The sequence below is a fragment of the Thalia democratica genome, chromosome 5, assembly GCF_965202585.1.
Source record: "Thalia democratica chromosome 5, ktThaDemo2.hap1.1, whole genome shotgun sequence".
Classification (NCBI taxonomy): domain Eukaryota; kingdom Metazoa; phylum Chordata; class Thaliacea; order Salpida; family Salpidae; genus Thalia; species Thalia democratica.
In genome coordinates this window covers 62661553-62680720 of record NC_139169.1, presented here as the reverse complement: position 1 = coordinate 62680720, position 19168 = coordinate 62661553, and the positions used below count along the sequence as shown (strand labels likewise).

General features: G+C 25.9%; 2 protein-coding genes across 2 annotated transcripts; both read left to right on the top strand.

Moving 5' to 3' along the window:
• The first annotated feature begins 3068 nt into the window (after positions 1-3068).
• Positions 3069-6421, top strand: LOC145837253 (uncharacterized). The gene is made up of 4 exons (XM_082945048.1): positions 3069-3313; positions 3877-4081; positions 5015-5139; positions 5501-6421. Exons 1-4 carry the CDS (start codon positions 3086-3088, stop codon positions 5684-5686), a joined length of 744 nt encoding a protein of 247 aa, XP_082801174.1. The 5' UTR covers positions 3069-3085; the 3' UTR covers positions 5687-6421.
• Positions 6422-17047: 10626 nt separating this feature from the next.
• Positions 17048-19155, top strand: LOC145837255 (actin-related protein 2/3 complex subunit 5-C-like). The gene is made up of 2 exons (XM_082945050.1): positions 17048-17242; positions 18333-19155. Exons 1-2 carry the CDS (start codon positions 17069-17071, stop codon positions 18621-18623), a joined length of 465 nt encoding a protein of 154 aa, XP_082801176.1. The 5' UTR covers positions 17048-17068; the 3' UTR covers positions 18624-19155.
• Positions 19156-19168: the final 13 nt, after the last annotated feature.

The window sequence follows — 19168 nt, the reverse complement described above, 5'->3', positions numbered from 1 at the left end:
AAATTTAAGAGATTGAGATTAAACCGCATACTTTAGTATTTTTCTGTTGTTATTTTGAATGCAGTAAAACTAGTACTTCTGCTTTTAAAACTATATACCAACATTAGTTAGCTACAAAGTACTTCTGCTTTTTGAAATTTTTCAAAATTTGTTAGTTAAAACTTTTAAAAAGAAAACACTACAACTTTCACTTATTTTTGTTCTCTACCTTAAATGTTAAAAAACAGGTTTCATTTTTTTAAATGAAAGCATAAGTATTAGTCGAAATTGATACTTTATTTGAATTGTGTTTAAGAAAAATTAATCTACCAAAATTTAATTAACTTGTATATGGAACTAAATAACTTATTTTGATTTTCTACACATTTGAACTAACAAAATAAATTATTAGATTATATTTAGAAGGTTTTTTTTATGTTTTTTATAAACTTGAGACTGATGTTTTAACAGCTTGTAAAATAGCAAAATGTTGCTTTGACAACTGATACAGTCAGCATTGTAAGAAGTATCGGAAAAAACTCTTTTTAAATATAAGTTACTTAAATTTGTATACAAGATGCTGTATTTATCAAATGATAATTTCAAATAGAAAAGTATATAAAAGTCACAAAGTTAAGTTTTAATTTTTTTACGTATACTTTTTCAGTTGCAAAACAAAGTTTATTGTTTTTAAAAAGTTTTTTATACAAATTTCTCTAACTAAATCATTTCATTATAACATAGTACAATACAATATTTATAAGTGAAAATGAATGAAGTTACACTATTGTCAACAGTAGTTTTTTTCATCAAAATATATTATAAGTCTATAAAACAAGTTAGTACAAAACAACTTTACAAGAATGTTTAACTTTTTTTTCTTAGTTTATATACTTAGAGATTTAAACAACCCTTTATAACTTTTTGTTAGAACAACATAGTAGACAGAACAAAATAATGTTTTATATTTCAATTAAATTTCAAAGTTCAACATGAGTTTATGTTTGTGACATTTTTCAATTTAGTATTTAACGATTGTCACAAACAGAAAATTGCCATTCCCTTGTCGTTATAGATTTGTCAATTTAATATTTATCAACAGCAACAAACAGGACATTTTATGCTATTGTCGTTTTAGGTTACATGTTTCACTTGAAAGCTTCTTATAATGCGATTACAGCTCAGGCTTATGTACGGCCCTGCTTAGTTAATTGAGTTTGTATACAGTACTTAAAAAATATGCAAAGTATTTTCAATTAAGACAAGATTTTACCACTTGCTCCTTTACAGTTTCCAATAGTTAAAAAGAAACAGGAACTTTAATTATTAAAATAAAGTTGGTTACAAAATGCATTTGTAAAACTTGACCTTTTTTGATAATATTGTCACAAAAACTGATTCTTTTTTCTGTTTCAACCATAAAAGGGTAGCTAATTTTTTTCTTAATATATCTTTTAGTTTGTTTTAGCTTGTGTTCACACAACTCTACAACTCATACTTACTTGAAATCAAAATAATATTGAGTTTTTTATTTTCAAAAAACTTTCAGTCAATTTTACTTTTAAAAATAGTAAAAATTTAAAAATTTGTCTTTAGATAATAGTTTTAAGATCAGTATTAGTATATATATTAGTATATTATTTTAGTATAAAATTTGTCTTGAGATCAATTTATATAAAACAGAAAGCTTAAATTAAAAAAATATAATTTTGCAAAAAAAAAAGTTTACTCTATACTAAAACTTTAAAAATTAACTTACAATATTTACATATAGTTTCAAACATTCTTTTGAAACTGATACTCGTAAAAAATAAAGTTGTGTTAGATTATATTTCAAAAGTTTTAATGTGAAACAAGCTATTTTTTTAAGCTGTACATATTAACGACTTAATTTGTATACTAAACAAAACTTCAAAACGTTTAACTATGTTGAAAACGTAAAAATACTTCAACTTTTTGACTACAAAATTATTAAAACTATAGACCAAAGAAAAGTGTTTTTTTTCTCGAAAATAATAGGTAGTAGTTGGAATTTGACAAAGTAAACAAAAGTTTTAATTATTCATACTTTCCTTTGTATTTACACTTTCTTTTTTCACACTTTATCACTGTAACTTTTTCCGGTGCTTAACTTTAAACAAGAAAAATTATAGAGTTTATTCATATTTAAAACGTGTTTTTGTCTTTTTTTACCACAATAGAGTCAGTGATTGAAAACTTATAGTCTAAGAAGTTTTTATATGTTTATTACTGGGTAAAAGTTAGCTGTAAACAATTGTTTTTTATTTGAAAAAAATCAGCTAATAGTTTAAATAAATTGTTTGATAAAGTGAGTAAATTTGAAATATATTGAAAGCCAAACTAAATTCACTACGTTAGAAGTAAAAGCAAACATAAGTTTTGCTTTAATATTTGTTTATTTTTACCACAAGCTTTTCTTTTGTTTGATGAAATTGTTAAAAAGTAGTTTTGAGTTTTCAGAAAACTCTAGACTATTTTAGATTTTTATGTTATAAAGTTGCATATTTATAAATTAACAGAAAGTTTACATAAAAATCTTGCGGTTTTTAAAACGGTAAAGTTTAAATATAGTTCCGTTTTAGTCATAAATTTGAAAGAACTTATTTAAGTTTTGTTACATAAATTATCTATAAATTTTTCGGTTTTTGTATAGAAAATTTCTGTGCGATATGATTACTTTTTATAAACGAATATATTTTATAACGATGTCTTCACTGAGCCGCATCTCATTACAACAAAAACTCAAATTTAATTAAATTTCAGTTTCATTACAATATTTAATTAGTACAATTGTATTTTTAACCCTAAACCTAACAATTCTCGTTCCATCATAACTTAAAATCTACCAAATATTGAAAGTTTACTGCAAAAATTATTAATAATTAGATTGTTATGCAAAACGACAATTTTTTTTTGTTACTCAGCGGCTCCTTATCACAAGAAACATACTCAAAACTTAAAACCGTTCAAACCTCAATCATCTATTAAAAGTATTAGTATTTTAATTCATTAAACTAAAATAGAGTAACCAAAGCAAAACAACTCAACTGTTCTCATACAACAGCAGCCTAAATATTACGTCACAATGGCTCAAGACAGACACGCGTTAGTGCTGGGAGGATGCGGGAACGTGGGCAGCGGAGTGATCGGCGGGTTTCTGCGCAGGGGGTGGTCCAAAGTGGCCGTTTTGTCGCGCGACCCCATGCGGTTGGACACGCTGAGGACGAGGGTCGGGGCGGAGATGTCGCGGAAGGTGGTGTACGTGGTCGGTGACGTGGGCAATGAGGAGGGGGCCGAGGCCGCCCTGAACGAGGTTATTGGTCGTTTTGTTAATACTGAAGCTTAATAAAAAACTAAAAATACGATGATCTAGTATTTTTACAATGTGTTCAAGTTTATATTGTCTATATGCAATTTTTGTGAGAAAAAGTTTAAAACGGATGCCTAAGACTTACAAAAAATTGTTTATAATGATATTAATTAAAATTTAATGTGAATAAATAAATAAACTATGACAATTGTATTGTAGCTTTAGCTAACATGTTTTTGTTTCTTTAAATAAGAAAATAGCAAGTATAATAATTTTCTGTCTAACAAGTTATGATACTTGTTGAGAATAAGCTCGTATACATACGTTGTGTTCATAAGTTCGTGTGATATCATTCTTAAACTATGAAAAACTAACAACTTTATAAGGAAAAGCTGAAAGCTGACGCCTACAGTTCACAGAATAAATCTATCTTTTTGAGTTAACTTGTGTCCAAAATAATAGTTGATTAAAAAAAAAAAAGTATTTGTAACTATAATAAGTCAGCTTTATGATAGTCAAAACTACAAAAATTTTTGGTGTAAAGTTGACAATTTTTTATCCACTAGGTGTTGCGGCAGATGGGGGGTCGTATCGACGACGTGGTCTGTTGCATCGGGTTCTCGTGGTGGCAGCAGGGACTTATGAGGGACCAATCCAAGATTCAGGTAGAGTCAGCTTTGAACTCGCTAGTGGTCGCCCCTTTTGTGGCTTACAAGTATTTCATTAGGGCGGTGCAGAACAGCAGCACGGGAACGTTCACTTTTGTCACCGGTCAGTTTTTAGATGTTTGTTTCGATTAAAACTTTTAAGAATTAGTTTAAACTTGTCGTGGATATAAAATATATTTAATTTAAAAAAATTATAATTTAGATGTTGTTTGTGTTTGTTTACGTTAATAATTATGCTTTTATTTATTTTATTATGTATTAATGTTTAGTATATAAATAGTTTAGCAGGAACCTTCAATTTTGTCACTATTGATATTCTAGTTTAAACTTGTTCGTTGATTTGAAAACAAATGTAGTTTAAAAGTGATAACAACTAGCTTATGTAAATGTAAGTTTTTTTCAATAGCAGGATTTAAACACTCTAAATGTGTTATTTGTTACTGATCTGTTTAATTTTTTAGATTGATACTATATAATTACTTGTCTTAACTAAAAAAGATTACTCGATTTACTGAAATGTAAAGAGTTTATTTAAATACAAATGTGCAAATTAAATATTTTACCTAATAAAACATTTAATTTTTACTATTTTGTTTAGATTGATACTATGAAATATTGATTAGAAAATATTTGTAAATTAAAAAACGTGTTTACTTTATAATTTCTTTGACAGATAAATTTTATTTTTTAACACTTACCCATGTTGTTAGTTGGATTTTATTTTTAAACGGCGAGTATCAATAAAGAGGAAACTTAATAAATTTAGTTCTTTAAACTTGGTTTCAAAACCAAAAGTGTTTAAACAACTTTTCACGATAAATTATTTGCATTTTTTCATAAACTGAACAAATATGTTTCGTTCTCAATTATTAACCCGAAACATCTATTTTTTAAATTATTTCAAAAAGGAACTATACTTTATTGTATAAAGTTATAAAAAAGTACTAAGAGTTTTTATCCTTCGTGATTAAAGAATTCTACTTAAAAATTTCTACCCTGAAAACATTTTAATTATTTCGTGATTATTTCTAACCAGGCGGTGGCGCTGACATGTTTTTGTCACCGGGCACCGGAATGATGTCGATAGGGGGCGCAGCAGCGCAGGGACTCGCCAGGGTCACTCTGAAGGAACACGCCCAGGACCCCGTCATGGTCACTGAGGTTAGTAGTTTATATTTCTAATTCAAGTTGTGCTCATTAGTCGAAGCGATCGCAACCAAAAGTTTGTATATGTGAATCAGTTGAATGTTTGAAAAAAATGTGAAGAAGAGTAAAAAAAATGAAGGAAATTGCACACATTCTATCCGATTGTACTATAAAAAGCTCGTTTATGTTAGCTTTTAGCAGTGAATGTTTTATTTACTCTTCTTATAACAAATACAAAACAAACCTTGTTTTTTTGTGTTTCTTATAAGAAAACTAACAATCAAACAGTCACTGATATTTTGCGCTTCAGCTTGCAGGTCAACCAACTTAAAAAACCAACTCCAACTACTTTTTTTTCAGTACACTTTTCTCTCAGGTATCGTTTTTGGCGGGAGTGACGCCGGTACCGGACCAGATGCCGCCCGGCTTCGTGTGGATATTCAACCAGGACGCGGGTGACGCCATAACGTCGGTGGTGGAGAAGCGAAGCGGGAGGGGAAGGACCTCGACCGTGAAAAACTTGGAGGACATTCAGAAGTTGAAGGACCTGGGCCAATGTTGAATGTCGAACAATTAGTTTTTGGTTTTAAATAAAATAAATTGAAGTTAAGCTTTTGACAACGCTAAATATCATGTTTTTATGAGTTTTTGGTTAGAGGTTTTATCTTGAAGAAGTAATGTTAAATTGATTTAAATTTTTATAAAGTTTTAACCTAACGACTAAATTTGCTTTTAAAATTTTATGAACAAAACAAAATTGACTTCTAAGTGTAAATATTTTACGATAAATTTTTATTGTTCACTTCCTGACAATTAATTTTCGGAAAACAGCTTTGTCTTGTATAAGTACAGATTATATGTTAATGATAGCCCGTATTGTAAAACTATAGTTGTAAATAATTTTCTATTATAATCTTTTTTTGCATTTATAAAAGAAGCAACTTAAATTTATTACCTCAATACAGTAGCTATGGTTTTTTTTCTATCACTAAGTATAGTACATCGTTTTTCACCTAAAACTATTTCTAATTGTATAAACCATGTATAAATGACCATTAAAAGTTTATACTTTTTCCTATCAAAGCTAGATAACAGCACTACTTTTGCTTGTTTTTTTTTAACCTTCTGCTAATAATTTATAACTTAGTTTCTTTGAACTTAATTTATGAGCGTGTTTTAGAAGCGTTGTAGTTACAATGTTTTTATGTAAAATAAACTTAACCTCAAGGTATATAAGATGTTTATTTATTTAAGGACTAGTATAAACTTATTCATACCAGAAACATATAGTTCAATAAGTTAAGCTTGTATTACTTAATTTTCTTTTTTTAAGCTTCTCTAAAGGAGCTTTGACTTAGCTTATTATTAAAATAGACAGTTAAAAAAAACTTATTGGCGTCAAATACTGACTTGAAGTTTTTTTAACGTTTATTTTAAGAGGCAATTTAGTATTTCGAATATACTTTTTACAACTTGACTCTTTCCGATGCAAAATAAAAAAGTTTTATAAGTATAAACGTGTTACTTTTTATTTTTTTATAAAGTTGATTTTTTTTCAAGTAGTAGTCATCTTTAATACGTTTGAAATAAAAGAGAAAGCGTTTAGCATATTGTGCTAAGAATCGTCATTAGTAGAGTTTTATATTACCAAATTTTAAAAGTATAGCTTTCAAACTTAATAATTCACCCCAAGTCTTTTTATTTAAAAGTTTTTAGTAATTTAGTTTTCTCATTTATTAATTTAATCAAAACTTTGACAGCTTTTTTGAAAAAATACTTATTTTGACTTATTTTAATAACTTTAACCATTTTTTGATTTTTAATTTGTATAATTTAGTATAAGACTTTTATTTTAAATGATAAAGTTGGTATTTGATTTGTATAATAACAAATAACTTTAACAATAAACTACTTTTTACTATGAATTTTAATTTTAAGTAAAAGTATTGATACTATAGTAACTTATTTTTAGTTATGGGCTGTTTAAGAAATTTAGAGGTTCAAAAGCTGCAAAGGGGTCGTAGGGGGGTAGCTAAAAATTGTATCTAAGGGTAGTTTTGAAACTTATACTTATATCATTGCTACTTGTTTATATACTTTTGTTAAGGGATTTAATAATAGTTTTCATCCATTACAAAAATCTTAATTGAAAAGGTGGTTGTTTGGTTACAGTAAAAGTGGTTCAGTCTATATTACAACATTTTCTATTTGGATATTCTTTAGAATATTTATTAAGATTACTATTTCTAACTAACTTCAGAATTTTTACCAGCTTTTTTATATGTACTTATTTATTTTTTTAATATTCCCATATAAAAATTAAAATATAGTGTACTTTTTAACAGAGAGTTGAGTATATAGATAAATGGTAAGCTGAGCTGAGATTACTATCTTAAGTTAACTTATAATCAATTAATCTAAATTATTTCTGAGGAAACTTTTTTTTTCTTTTTTTATGTTTGCAAATATAATTAAAATCTTTATAGTTACATATCTAGGCTTAGAAAAGGTATTATAACTCAGAATCATAAATCAGAACAAAAAGTAAATAAATAATTTGATAGAAGAAAAATTTTTGTCGTTATTATTGTTCATTATTATTTATTTATTTATTACTTTTTGTTTCTTTGTTTATTTTACTTCTCATTAAGTGCATAGTGTATAAATGATACAGTACTTATTCTTATATTACTATTTATAAAAGTTAGATTGAGTTTATGGTCAAATTCACTTCTTTATAAAATTATAAAAATTTTGTAGTATATATTTTAACTTTTTTCATTTTAATATTAACTTCTTTAAGTATTTCAATCAATTAAAATAAATTAAACTTTTAGCATAAAATTCAACGTAAATGTAATTCAGCTTTTTGAAATTTTACCTAATTTTAAAAGTTGTGACCTACTTTTCAAGTTTTTTCATGTCTGCTATTAATATTGTTTACGTCGTTTTATAAATTAAGTTTTAGTTAGTTTTATAAGTCTAGAAATGTTATATACTTTTATGTTTATTCTTTTGAGTTTTAGGCTTGGACTGTATTTTCATTTTTATCTTATTAGACAAGTTTTTTAGTACATTATGAATAAAACTTTTTTAATTAAACACATAATATAGTTAATTTTTGTTTAGTTTCTATTTCTATTCGTTCATTTTATGGTATGCTTTATTCCTTTTAGGTTTAAAAGTTTGTATCAAAGCTTTATAACTTATTAGCTCGTAAGAAATTGTTTAAGCATGTGGTGTATCGTGTACGACTCGATAACCGAATGGTTTTTTCGTACACCAGGTCCTTAGACCAAACTTTTTGAGCGATTTTTTTCTTGTTCAGTAAACAATATATACTAGATATTGTTGAGCTGATGGTAAATGAAAAAAAAAAGGTCTTAGGAGTTTTTTAGGGTAGTTGTAAAAATTATACGAGATGTTACAGGAAAATTTAAAACTGACACTGTACCAAGGCTTCCCAAAGTAAGCCATTTTAGAAAATTAGGGGGTTATAAACTGCAAAGGAAGAAGAGGAGCACTTAGGGTATAGGTTGAAGCTTATTTAAGATATTCTCGAGGTGATGATAAAGATATAAAAAGGTCTTAGAATTATTTTTAAATTAGTTTTTTGATAATTTTTAAAAGAGGGGCCATAGTTTTTTTAGTTTTTTTTAAATCGAAGTTATGAGAAAAGTTTAGAATACACTACTTTACATATACTATTTTTTAATTTCTTGAAAATTTGCTTATGGTTAAATTCAATGTCCTTCTTAGTTTATAAGTTATCTCTTGTTAACACTTCTTTTAAAAAAATTGATTGTTTTGAAGCAGAAAAAATATTATTAAGATAAAACATAGTTCACTATTTTACTATTTTATCATACTTGAAATGGTCGTATTTTTTTGCCACCGAAACGTGGTAGAATATGTTATATATATTATAGTTTATTAAACGACAAAAAAATGAAGCTCAAAATATTTTGTTCTATGACCTGGCGCACGAAGAACCTTTTGTTTATCGAACCACGGATACCTTTTACGTAGTGTCCAGGACGAGTAAATAGAATATTTTGTTTGCAATTTTTTATTAGTTTTAATTTAATTTAAAATGAGACATAAAAGTTGTTTTTTAGCTACTGAAAGTATTCGACTATCAAATTTTTGCTTTCTTACATTTGAATAGCTCTATAGAGTCTACAAATTCCATAGTAGGCCAAAGCACTATTTATTAACAATAATGATTTAATCAAATTAAAATTATTAACACCATTTGAAAACTGAAACACAGTTATGATACTTGATAAAAATTAAATCAGTGAAAAATTTCTTATGCATTAAAACATATTTTTTCTTATATGTTTATTAGACGGCTTCTTTTTTACATTAAATAGTTTATTAAAAACAGATTCAATAATCTTTTTAAATAAAATTTGTATTAAAAGTTAAACTTTGTTTTGATTAACTAACAAAATAACATGAAATAATACTTTGAAAATCAATATTGTCCAAAAACACTTCGAAAACTTTTCATTATAATATAAGTACAACATTTTTAATAAATCTTAGCAATGTTTTTAGTCCATTATGTTAAGAAATTTTCATTAGTTTTTCAGATTGAAATTCATTAATCTTTTAAACACTTATTGGGTCACCAAAAATCGTTATAATCGTGTATAATAATACCATAGATAAATATATGAGTTAAGTTATATCATGTTCACTATCGTTGTACTGCTGCAGTACAACGATAGTGAACATGATATAACTTAACTCATATATATGCAAATATGCAGTACTACTGCATATTTGCAAGAAAAAAAAATACTGCGTAATTTATAAATAAAATAATTTTAAAAATAACGACGTTTCTAGGTTTGATAAGTAGTGCAGTTTAACGAAGTTCTGGACAATAATGAACTTTAAAAAATATAAGATAATTACAACTCTATAGATTTCTGAAATTACAAAAGTGTATGAGTAAACAAACTGTTTTTGTTATATAAAAAAGTTTCTTTGTTCTTTACATATAGAGAAATTCAGTAAATTTTACTTTACCTAAAAAAATTATTGAAAACGATAGACTTAAAACTTTTTAATTATAAATAAAACTTAAAATCTAGTTAAATTATTTGTTTTATTTTTTTTTTTAACTGTTTAAACTTAAATTACAACTTTGCTTTGTATAAAACTGTTTTTAATTAAAAAAACAAAAGTTAGCTAAATAAAAAACTTTTAATTTTTTTTAAAGCTTTTTTAGTTGAGAGGTTTGTTTGTAGTGATTAAAAAACTAATATTTATAGTAATTTAGAATTCCTTCTATTAGATCTTGTCACAACTTAAACTACTGTGAAAATGAATATACAAAAACACTGCTAACATAATGGAATTAACTTGACTGAAAAAAAAAAGTTCTTTTATAACACGCTGGTTTGTCTTACATAAAATCGTTGCATAAAAGTTTCCACAGCGACAATTCACAAATGTTTGAAAAAATCATAGTCAGTTTTGGGATGTAATTCCTTCTTAGTGTATAGTTTCTAATTAGAAAAAAATCATAAAATACATTTTGTAGTAGTTATTTAACAAACATCTAAGTAGTTTATGTTGAAATAATTATGATCTTTTAGCATCTAAACAACAGAGAAAAATTTTAACATAAGCAAACTTTTTTATTGATTATAAAACGCAGTCTAAAGTATACTATAGATAGTGCATAAAAGCTAAAATAGTTCTTTTATGTGTTTTTTATGAACTTGATATCAGATCAGAACCGTATATTTTTTTTATGTAAGCAACTCAGGAATTTTTACTTTTTTGCATATTATTTGTAAAAACGAGATAAATGATCATCAAAGTTTAAAAGTTATTGCATTAGAATACTCTAGAGTTAAAAAACGTCGAATTAAGGTAACTGTGTTCTGAATTGTTCGAAATAATATATTTTAGCTGCACTTTATTTTAATATTTTCAAAAACTCGCAACAACTAAACTTCAACTACAGACAGTTAAAACATAATTACAAAATTCAATAAGTCAATAAGTTGAAAAGTAAAATCAAAACAATTTTTTAAGCAAAAGATATATTCTTTACTACTTGTATTGTATATTTTCCAGTCATTTCTTATGTTTTTCATCGCTTAAAATTTGAAACAAGAATAGTCTTTTTTAAACTATATAAAAATTACTTTCAAAATGTTGATACTAAAACAATTGTTTTTAAGAAATGTAACAATTTTGCTATCTATAATAATTAAGACCACTATGACCATTAACATTTCTAAAAACTTTAGTTTAGTTTGTTAAATAATTTGTGTTCAATATTTGTATTATGGTGCTGAAGTATTACATCAAAAAAGCCAAATAAGTACTTCCCTATTTTTGTATTACACCCATTACACATATTGTTACATTTGGGAGAAATGTGCATTGAAGCAGAACAATATTGCAGAGTTTAAACTCACCAAATCCCAAGAGTTACTTAAATTTAATAAAATTTATGTTAAAAAGGTCAGATTATTAACACAAAAAAAAGCTTAAAAACATTATAATTACTTATATTTAAGTAGAAAAAAAAGAAATATTTATTTATAATCAAAGGTCATTCACAGAATTATTTTAATTTTATTATTCTATTCTTATATTTTTGGTTATTTAATGTTAATTTTCAATTAGGCAGGTAGAATTACACAAAATGTAACTGACATGCTTGACTACCAAAAAAAAAAACTGTTATAGAAGGAAGAGTTACACTGATATTTTTCTACTATAAAAAAGAAGCTAAAGTTCAAATAATTTTTTTATTTAAAAAGCAATTAAGTATTAAATAACATAATTAAATAATTTTTCTGCAGCTAGAGATCTATTTTTAAGTTTTAGCTGTAGTTCATTTAAAGTTAAATTATATATGTTCTACTTATATGATGTTCTTCAATGTTTTGTATATTTTACAACACATGAGTGGTGTTTAGCTCAATGACCAAAAGCTCACTCTATACCAGATAAAATGAGAATGTTTATTGTTTTCATTAAATCATTTTTGAGGTTTTCTTAGCATCATTTAATGTACTTATGTTAACTTAAAACCAATATTTCTAAAAAAAGTAGCAATTGAATTCCTTTTGCAGGGTGGTTTTTATATGAATTTCTTCTAGGTTTTCTAATATTTTCCAGGTTGATAACTCTTTTAAGTTTAAGATAAATTTAGGGTTAAAAAAGTATTTAAAAGTATAAAGTTTCTAAATATATACTGTAATCCTTTTAAAATGTGTTATAAAAGTGGCACTATCAATCTCTTAAGGAAAGTTTGGTTAAGACTATTTTTAGTGTTTGTTGAACTTTAAGTTTATTTATTTAACTATTTAACCTTTTTATTATTATTAATAATGAATTTCAGATGATAAAATTGTGTAATTTCAAAATTAAAGAAATATATTATGCCAAGCTTGATTTATGGCAGGGGTGGGAAAACTGTGGTCAATGGGCCATTAAAAAAATTTGTTCCTAAAAGAATATTTTAAAACCTAAGTGTTATCTTATAAAATAATCTATTGCCTGTTTTTTTAACTATGTTAAAGTTGTTCCTTTTATAACCTGTTAGCTTTTGATTTATGGGAAACACTGGACTTAAGTTTTCTTTTTTGTAATGTATAGTAGGTTTTTTAACTGTTTTAAATACATTTAATTTTCATATATTCACCATATGAAATTTGTTTGGTTATACTTAAGTTAAAATGATCATATTTTCAATTTACAAAGTCAAAGTTCAAAAAAAGGATTGAAAGCTCTAAAGAAAATGATAATCAAACTTGAATACCTGAAATATTACTAAATAACAAAAATATTTTTCATCTAGAAGATAAAAAATATTTCTTTTAAAAAACATTGAAAAAATTAGCTTAAGATTAAAGAAAAACCAAAACTAGCTTGAGTTTTTCTAAAACTTTTAAATATTTTGAGCTAGCCTGAGTCTTTGTTACTTTGATTATTTTCAAAAAATAAAAAAAATATTCATATCTGCAAAAAAAAAACAAATATAACAAAAAAACAAAAAAAAACTGTTAATTTTTTTAGTATATCAATGAAAACTTCCTGAATTTTTGAGGTAGTTATCTCAAAAAACGTAGAAGAAGATAGATTTTTAGTGAAATAGTCTATTTTTACTGCTTTAATTTGCACCTCCCTATTGTTGCCTCCAAATTTGACCGATTATATCTCAAAAATTATTTTGAGTTTTTTAATTTGTAAAAGGTATTTTGTAGCTTAGTAAAAACTATATAAAATAAGATTAAATTGTGAAAAAAATGTTTACCCCCTATGCCCTTAATAGTGACTAATGCCTTTTTTTTTGATTGCTCAGACTATTTTTTTACTTAAATACAGGTAATATATTTTAAACCCTGGTTGTGTAAAAATTGAATATTCAGGGTTGCCACAAGGTCAGGAAAAACTAAAAAAAATGACAAAAGTCAGGAAAACATGTGGGTTTTTAAAAAAAGTAGTCTGGTAAAGTCAGGAAGTTTGACAAGTTTGAATGTACAAAATTCCTTATTTTCCAAAGCCTTCAAATGGTAAAAAATTAATTAAATATCCTTTAAAGTCAGACTAAAATTGAAAAATTTCTGAAAAATTTAGAAAATTATTTAATTTCCTATGTCTTTATCTGTTAAAAATTAATAGAATAAGTGCAAAAATAAATTAAAAGCAGTCAATAAACTGTTGCTAGATTTAAGAAAAAGATTCTCTATGACAAGTGTAGGAGCAGCAGATGAGAACGATTTAAGTAAAATAAGGCAAATGGTTTAACTGCCAAGAAAATTAAGCGGGAAGCAGACCAGATTTAGGAAATTGTATCTTCACTAGATGAAGAGGTTGAAGTGCTTATAAAGAAGTAAAAAAAATAAATTTTAGTACATAAAGTAAAAACAAAAACTGTGTTTGATTAGGTTCTTTATTATTTTAAGGTTTCAATTGTAACATTTTGTTATTGTTTTAAAGTTTGAATTGTTAAAGTTTGTTATTAATTTTAGGTGTTAATTGTAAGAGTTCCTTATATTTCGTTTTGTTTATTTAGATACGTTTGTGTTAGAAAATGCTAAAAGATTGTGTCTTTTTTCATACAAGCTGTGTTTATAAGGTGATAATACAACTATTATGCTGATATAGCTGTTTCTTGCAAATACATCAATCATACACATATGGTTCAAGTGGTGTAATGGAAGTTTGAGGATTGAATTCAGCAAAAAAGTTGTTTTAACCTGTATTAAAATTAAGTTGAAAGCTTTATATAGTTTCAAGTGTTGGATTATGTGTTTTAGAATAAGTTAAAGTTAAGAGTTTGAATTAGAAAAGTCAGGAAAATTTTAGTCAAAAGTCAGGAAAAGTCAGAACATTTTTCTCAACTTGATCTGTTGCAACCCTGAATATTCCTCTGAAACTATTTAAAAGCTTAAACAACATATTCACCTTATCACCTAAACTAAAGTATAAGCAGTAAATAGCTTTTCCAATCATAAATTTTGTTGTAAAATATATATACACTTAAAAGAGCATTTGTTATAATTAATTTGCTCTATTGTAGAAAACAATTTGTTATGTAGAGCAGGGTTGTCACACACATGCAGTCTAAATTAAATATTTTTTTATGAATTCAGAAGATGCTAAAATTTTTTCAAAAAGGCAGGCTCATTTTATGTTATATTTAAGTTAATTTGATATTTTTTACTTAATTCATTTATGTTCTACTTTATAATTTTTGTCATGTTACTTTTTTTAATTAAATTATAAGTAAAAAAAAATCCCATTGTGGTTAGTTCTACTTATGTATAACAAAGGTATTTTTCATAGCCTTCTCATTCTGTAAACATAAATTGTAAAAACACATGTTTATAGTCTTGCTCTTAGTAATTTAAAATCCAAGTATATGTATGTAAGCTAAAAGCAGTGGTTTTCAACATCTGAAAAATTAATTTACAGTTATTAATTATCTCATTGTTGTGAAAAAAGAATATATTTTTAATGTTTAGTTGTCTCAACAGTTATTTAAGGGCATAGGGGGGGGGGGAGTCAACATTTTTTTTTTCACAACTTAATCTTATTTTATATAGTTTTTACTAAGCTACAAGATACCTTTTACAAATTAAAAAACTCAGAATAATTTTTGAGATATAACCGGTCAAAGTCGGAGGCAACAATAAGTTCCTTATGGGAGGCGCAAACTAAAACGGCAAAAATAGACTATTTCACTAAAAATCTATCTTCTCCTACATTTTTGAGATAACTACCTCAAACTTTCAGGAAATGTTCCTTGATATATTTAGAAAATTCTGTCGGAAAAAATTAAAAAAAGTAAAATTATATAGAAAAAAAAACAAAAATGCAGTTGTTTTGCAACATAATTTTTTAAATATTACAAGGAAGATTTCCTAAAAATTTGAGGTGGTTATCTCAAAAAACGTAGGAGGAGATATATTATTAGTAATTTCTAGTTATTTGCCGTTTTAGTTATTTCCTCTCATACGGATCCTATTGTTGCCTCCGACTTTGACCGGCTATATCTCAAAAATTATTTTGAATTTTTGAAATCTGTAAAGTCATCTTGTAGCTTAGTAAAAACTGTATAATACAAAATCAAATTTAAAAAAAAGGGTGTTTACAACCCCCCTATGCCCATAGCATATTAAAACTTGTTGATAGTTATAAAAATGTGAATTAGATATATTTTAATATAACATTTTATATATATAAGTATTATATATTATATGCACACTAAATTAAATTTAGTTGCCCCTTTATAATGTTTGAGATTTTAAGTAAATTATGACTTACCCATTCAACTTTTTATTATTGCTTAACATAAAGGCAATCTTAGCAGAGACAAAAGTAACACTGGTTTTACTACTTATATGAAATATGAGATACAAAATCTTTATGATGCTTATATTTTTTAATATGATCTGCTATATATAAAAATACTTTGCATATAATATAAGAATAGTTAGGAATAATTAAAAAATTGCCAGTTTAAAGTTGACAAAGTATATATGTATATATAATTATGATAATTATACTCAGTTTTATAAGTTAGCTAATATTAATGAAGCATTAGTAATGTCTTCTCTGATGAGTTGTCTTATTGAAGGTTGCAAAAATCTGGGTGGAGTTAAACTATTTTAAGTTTTCAAAAAATTCGCTTAGATATATTTATATAACACAAATAGTTTATACACTGTTAGCTAATTAAATTTAACAGCAAAAAAGTATGTTCAAGAATTTAATAATATTACTACTAATTAAATAAAATCTTATAAAATTATTAATTTTGTTACTAGCAGTAATTATATAAATGTAACAATATGAGAAACCAAAAGCAAAAGTTAAGCAAATTTTAATGGTTTAAAAATTAGATAATTAGTTCTTGAAAGAAAGTTATATACAACAAGTTATAAAATTTTCAAATTTGTAGCACTATGTTAAAAAGGATTATTTAAGAGCATAATTTTCAAGCATTTAAAGTCTTTCAAAGAAAAAAAAAACTTGTTTTTGTAAAAGCTAAAATTTAATTGTTACATATTGAAAGTTTACCTACAAACTTTTAACTTTGTTATTTTTATTTCATCTTAACATTTGTAATGTTGCAACATGACTTTAATTGAGGAAGTTCAACTTTAAGACAATTTCAACACCAAATTTTTTATACTATCACATCAAAACTTCATTTTGGCTCCAATAAAAACTCAAAACAATCAAAGTATTTTTAACTATTACATTTTTTCAATGACATATATTACATTTCTTACTTTATAAAACTTACCAGAACTTCATATTAAAACTCAAAAAAAAAAATTGCCAACAATATAGCATGACTTTAATTAAAGAATTTTAGCCCTAGCATAATTCCAAATATATATTTTTTACAAATTTAACATGGTCATACAGAATTTCATATTAAAACACAAATAAAATGGCCAAGAACATATCTTCAAAGGACGCTGCTGCAGGCTTCAGGAGGCTGGATGTCGATCAGTACGACGACAACTCGTTCAGGGATGACGTGAGTGATCTCACTGATGAGGGCCCAAATGAGTCTGAAGTCAACAATCTTCTGATGAGCGGAAAAGCTGCTGCTGCTCTCAAGGTTATTTTAAGTTACCTTGACTTTTAATATGGGTTTGAATTCAAAGCAACATAAAACACAATGTTTATATATTTATTATATTACTTGGTTCTATAATAATATAACACATAGTAAAGAGAAATCAAAAAGTTTTTTGTACAGTTTTTAATTTATGCTAAAGTTTAAAATAAAATGGTAGTATAGCACTTTTTATGTTTTTATATTAGTTGATTTAGTTTACAATTGCTACTTCTTTGAAGTTTTTTGAAGTAGATAATTTGGAACAGTTTTTGTATTTGATTTATTTATAAAAACATTTTTAATAATCCTTTAGCTTTTGACCTATGGAAACAAAATACTATTAACAGTATTTTTACAAATTTATTCAAGGTTGCCGCACACTCAGGATACTCATTTTCCTCAGGGTAAATAAGGATATGTTAAAAATTTTTGAAATTTCTGCATGACTCAGGAAACTCAAGATAATATGATGTTTTTTTAAATCAGTCTGACTCAGGTTAGTTTAAATATTCTTTTTTAATTTCAAAACATATTTTTTTTCTATGTATTGTATTATATTTTGTTGTTCCAGTTTAAATATTTTTTATAAATATATTTCTTTAAACCAAAGCATACATATGTGGCTTTTATTTTATCATTTAGAAGCAAATGAATATGATGTATAAGTAGTTTGCACCAAAAACAAAATTTTTTAAGGGTTTTCAAATTAAGTCAGGATAGTTTAAGGTCACACATGATAGTTCTTTGACTCTAAGAGTTTCAACTCTGTTTATATACAAGTAAAGTTTTTGATATTTTCTATTTTGACAAAAAATAACAAACAAACTTCTATTACAAGCATAATATAAATTTAAGTCTTAAACCAATACTTCTAAAGATTACAAAACATTGCTTTACTTACACTGCTAAAAATTATTTAGAGAATTTTGAGCTATTTTATATATTATAAGCAATATATGTTAATATTAAGATTCTTTAATGTATATTAATCATCACAGCAATGCAACTTACAGCTACAAACCTTAATTCTTTGTTATATTTCATTTTACTTTTTTAAGAACTCAATTTACAAGTTTCAACAAATTTCCAGGTTGTCCTCCAGAACCCGCCGGTACAGACCAAAGACAACACGCAGAAGGAGAAAGCCGCTCACCTAGTGGTCAAAGTCCTCTCCAGCATCAAATCCTCTGAGGTGCAATCGGCTGTCAAGCAACTGGAAGTGGAGGAAGTGGACGTGCTGATGAAGTACATATACAAGGGGTTCAGCATGGGCTTGGACGGTCAGCAGTGCGGAACTTTGTTGCAGTGGCACGGCAAGGCGCTGCAGGAGGGCGGCAAGGGGTGCATCGTGAGGGTGCTTTCAGACAGGAAAAGATTGTAAAGACTTTTGTCATCTGGTCTTTTTATGATTACAAAAGACACTTAAATATAGTGTTTATAGCTTGTGTAAAGACTATTTATTTTCTAAAAAAACTAAAATTTAATAGAGTCAATGGTCTTCTTTATATAAATGCAAGCAATTTTTTTTTTCTAAAGCTTCTTTAAAAATTTGAAAGTTTTTAATAGTTATTTGGATTTCATAGATTTTATTTAACAAGATACCTTTCTTGATAAGTCGTGTGATTTTTTTTTTAATTTATGTAATAAATTCCAATTATGATTTTTCATGAGATTTACATTTGGTTTTTGAAAATAATTGTTTTTGTAAATTGTTCTTAAAAGTTTTAAGATTGTGTTAAATTGAAAACTAAAGTATTATAAGCTTTTTGTTTATATCTTTTTATATAATTACTTGGTTATAACGTTCTAAAATTCTTATAAAAGTTTGTTCTAAAAGGTTTTTAAACATTTCACACACCATTTCGATTTTACAACCAAGTAAACACTTTTCTCTGACAATACTGACTATTTTAATAATTTTAAAAT

What these genes read in the sequence shown, in the direction of transcription:
- LOC145837253 (XM_082945048.1), top strand. Translation starts at nt 3,086, where the DNA reads ATGGCTCAAGACAGACACGCGTTAGTGCTGGGAGGATGCGGGAACGTG. An exon ending in CCGAGGCCGCCCTGAACGAG is followed by an intron (nt 3,314 to 3,876) that starts GTTATTGGTCGT and finishes TTTATCCACTAG; the next exon opens with GTGTTGCGGCAGATGGGGGG. An exon ending in ACCCCGTCATGGTCACTGAG is followed by an intron (nt 5,140 to 5,500) that starts GTTAGTAGTTTA and finishes CTTTTCTCTCAG; the next exon opens with GTATCGTTTTTGGCGGGAGT.
- LOC145837255 (XM_082945050.1), top strand. Translation starts at nt 17,069, where the DNA reads ATGGCCAAGAACATATCTTCAAAGGACGCTGCTGCAGGCTTCAGGAGG. An exon ending in AAGCTGCTGCTGCTCTCAAG is followed by an intron (nt 17,243 to 18,332) that starts GTTATTTTAAGT and finishes ACAAATTTCCAG; the next exon opens with GTTGTCCTCCAGAACCCGCC.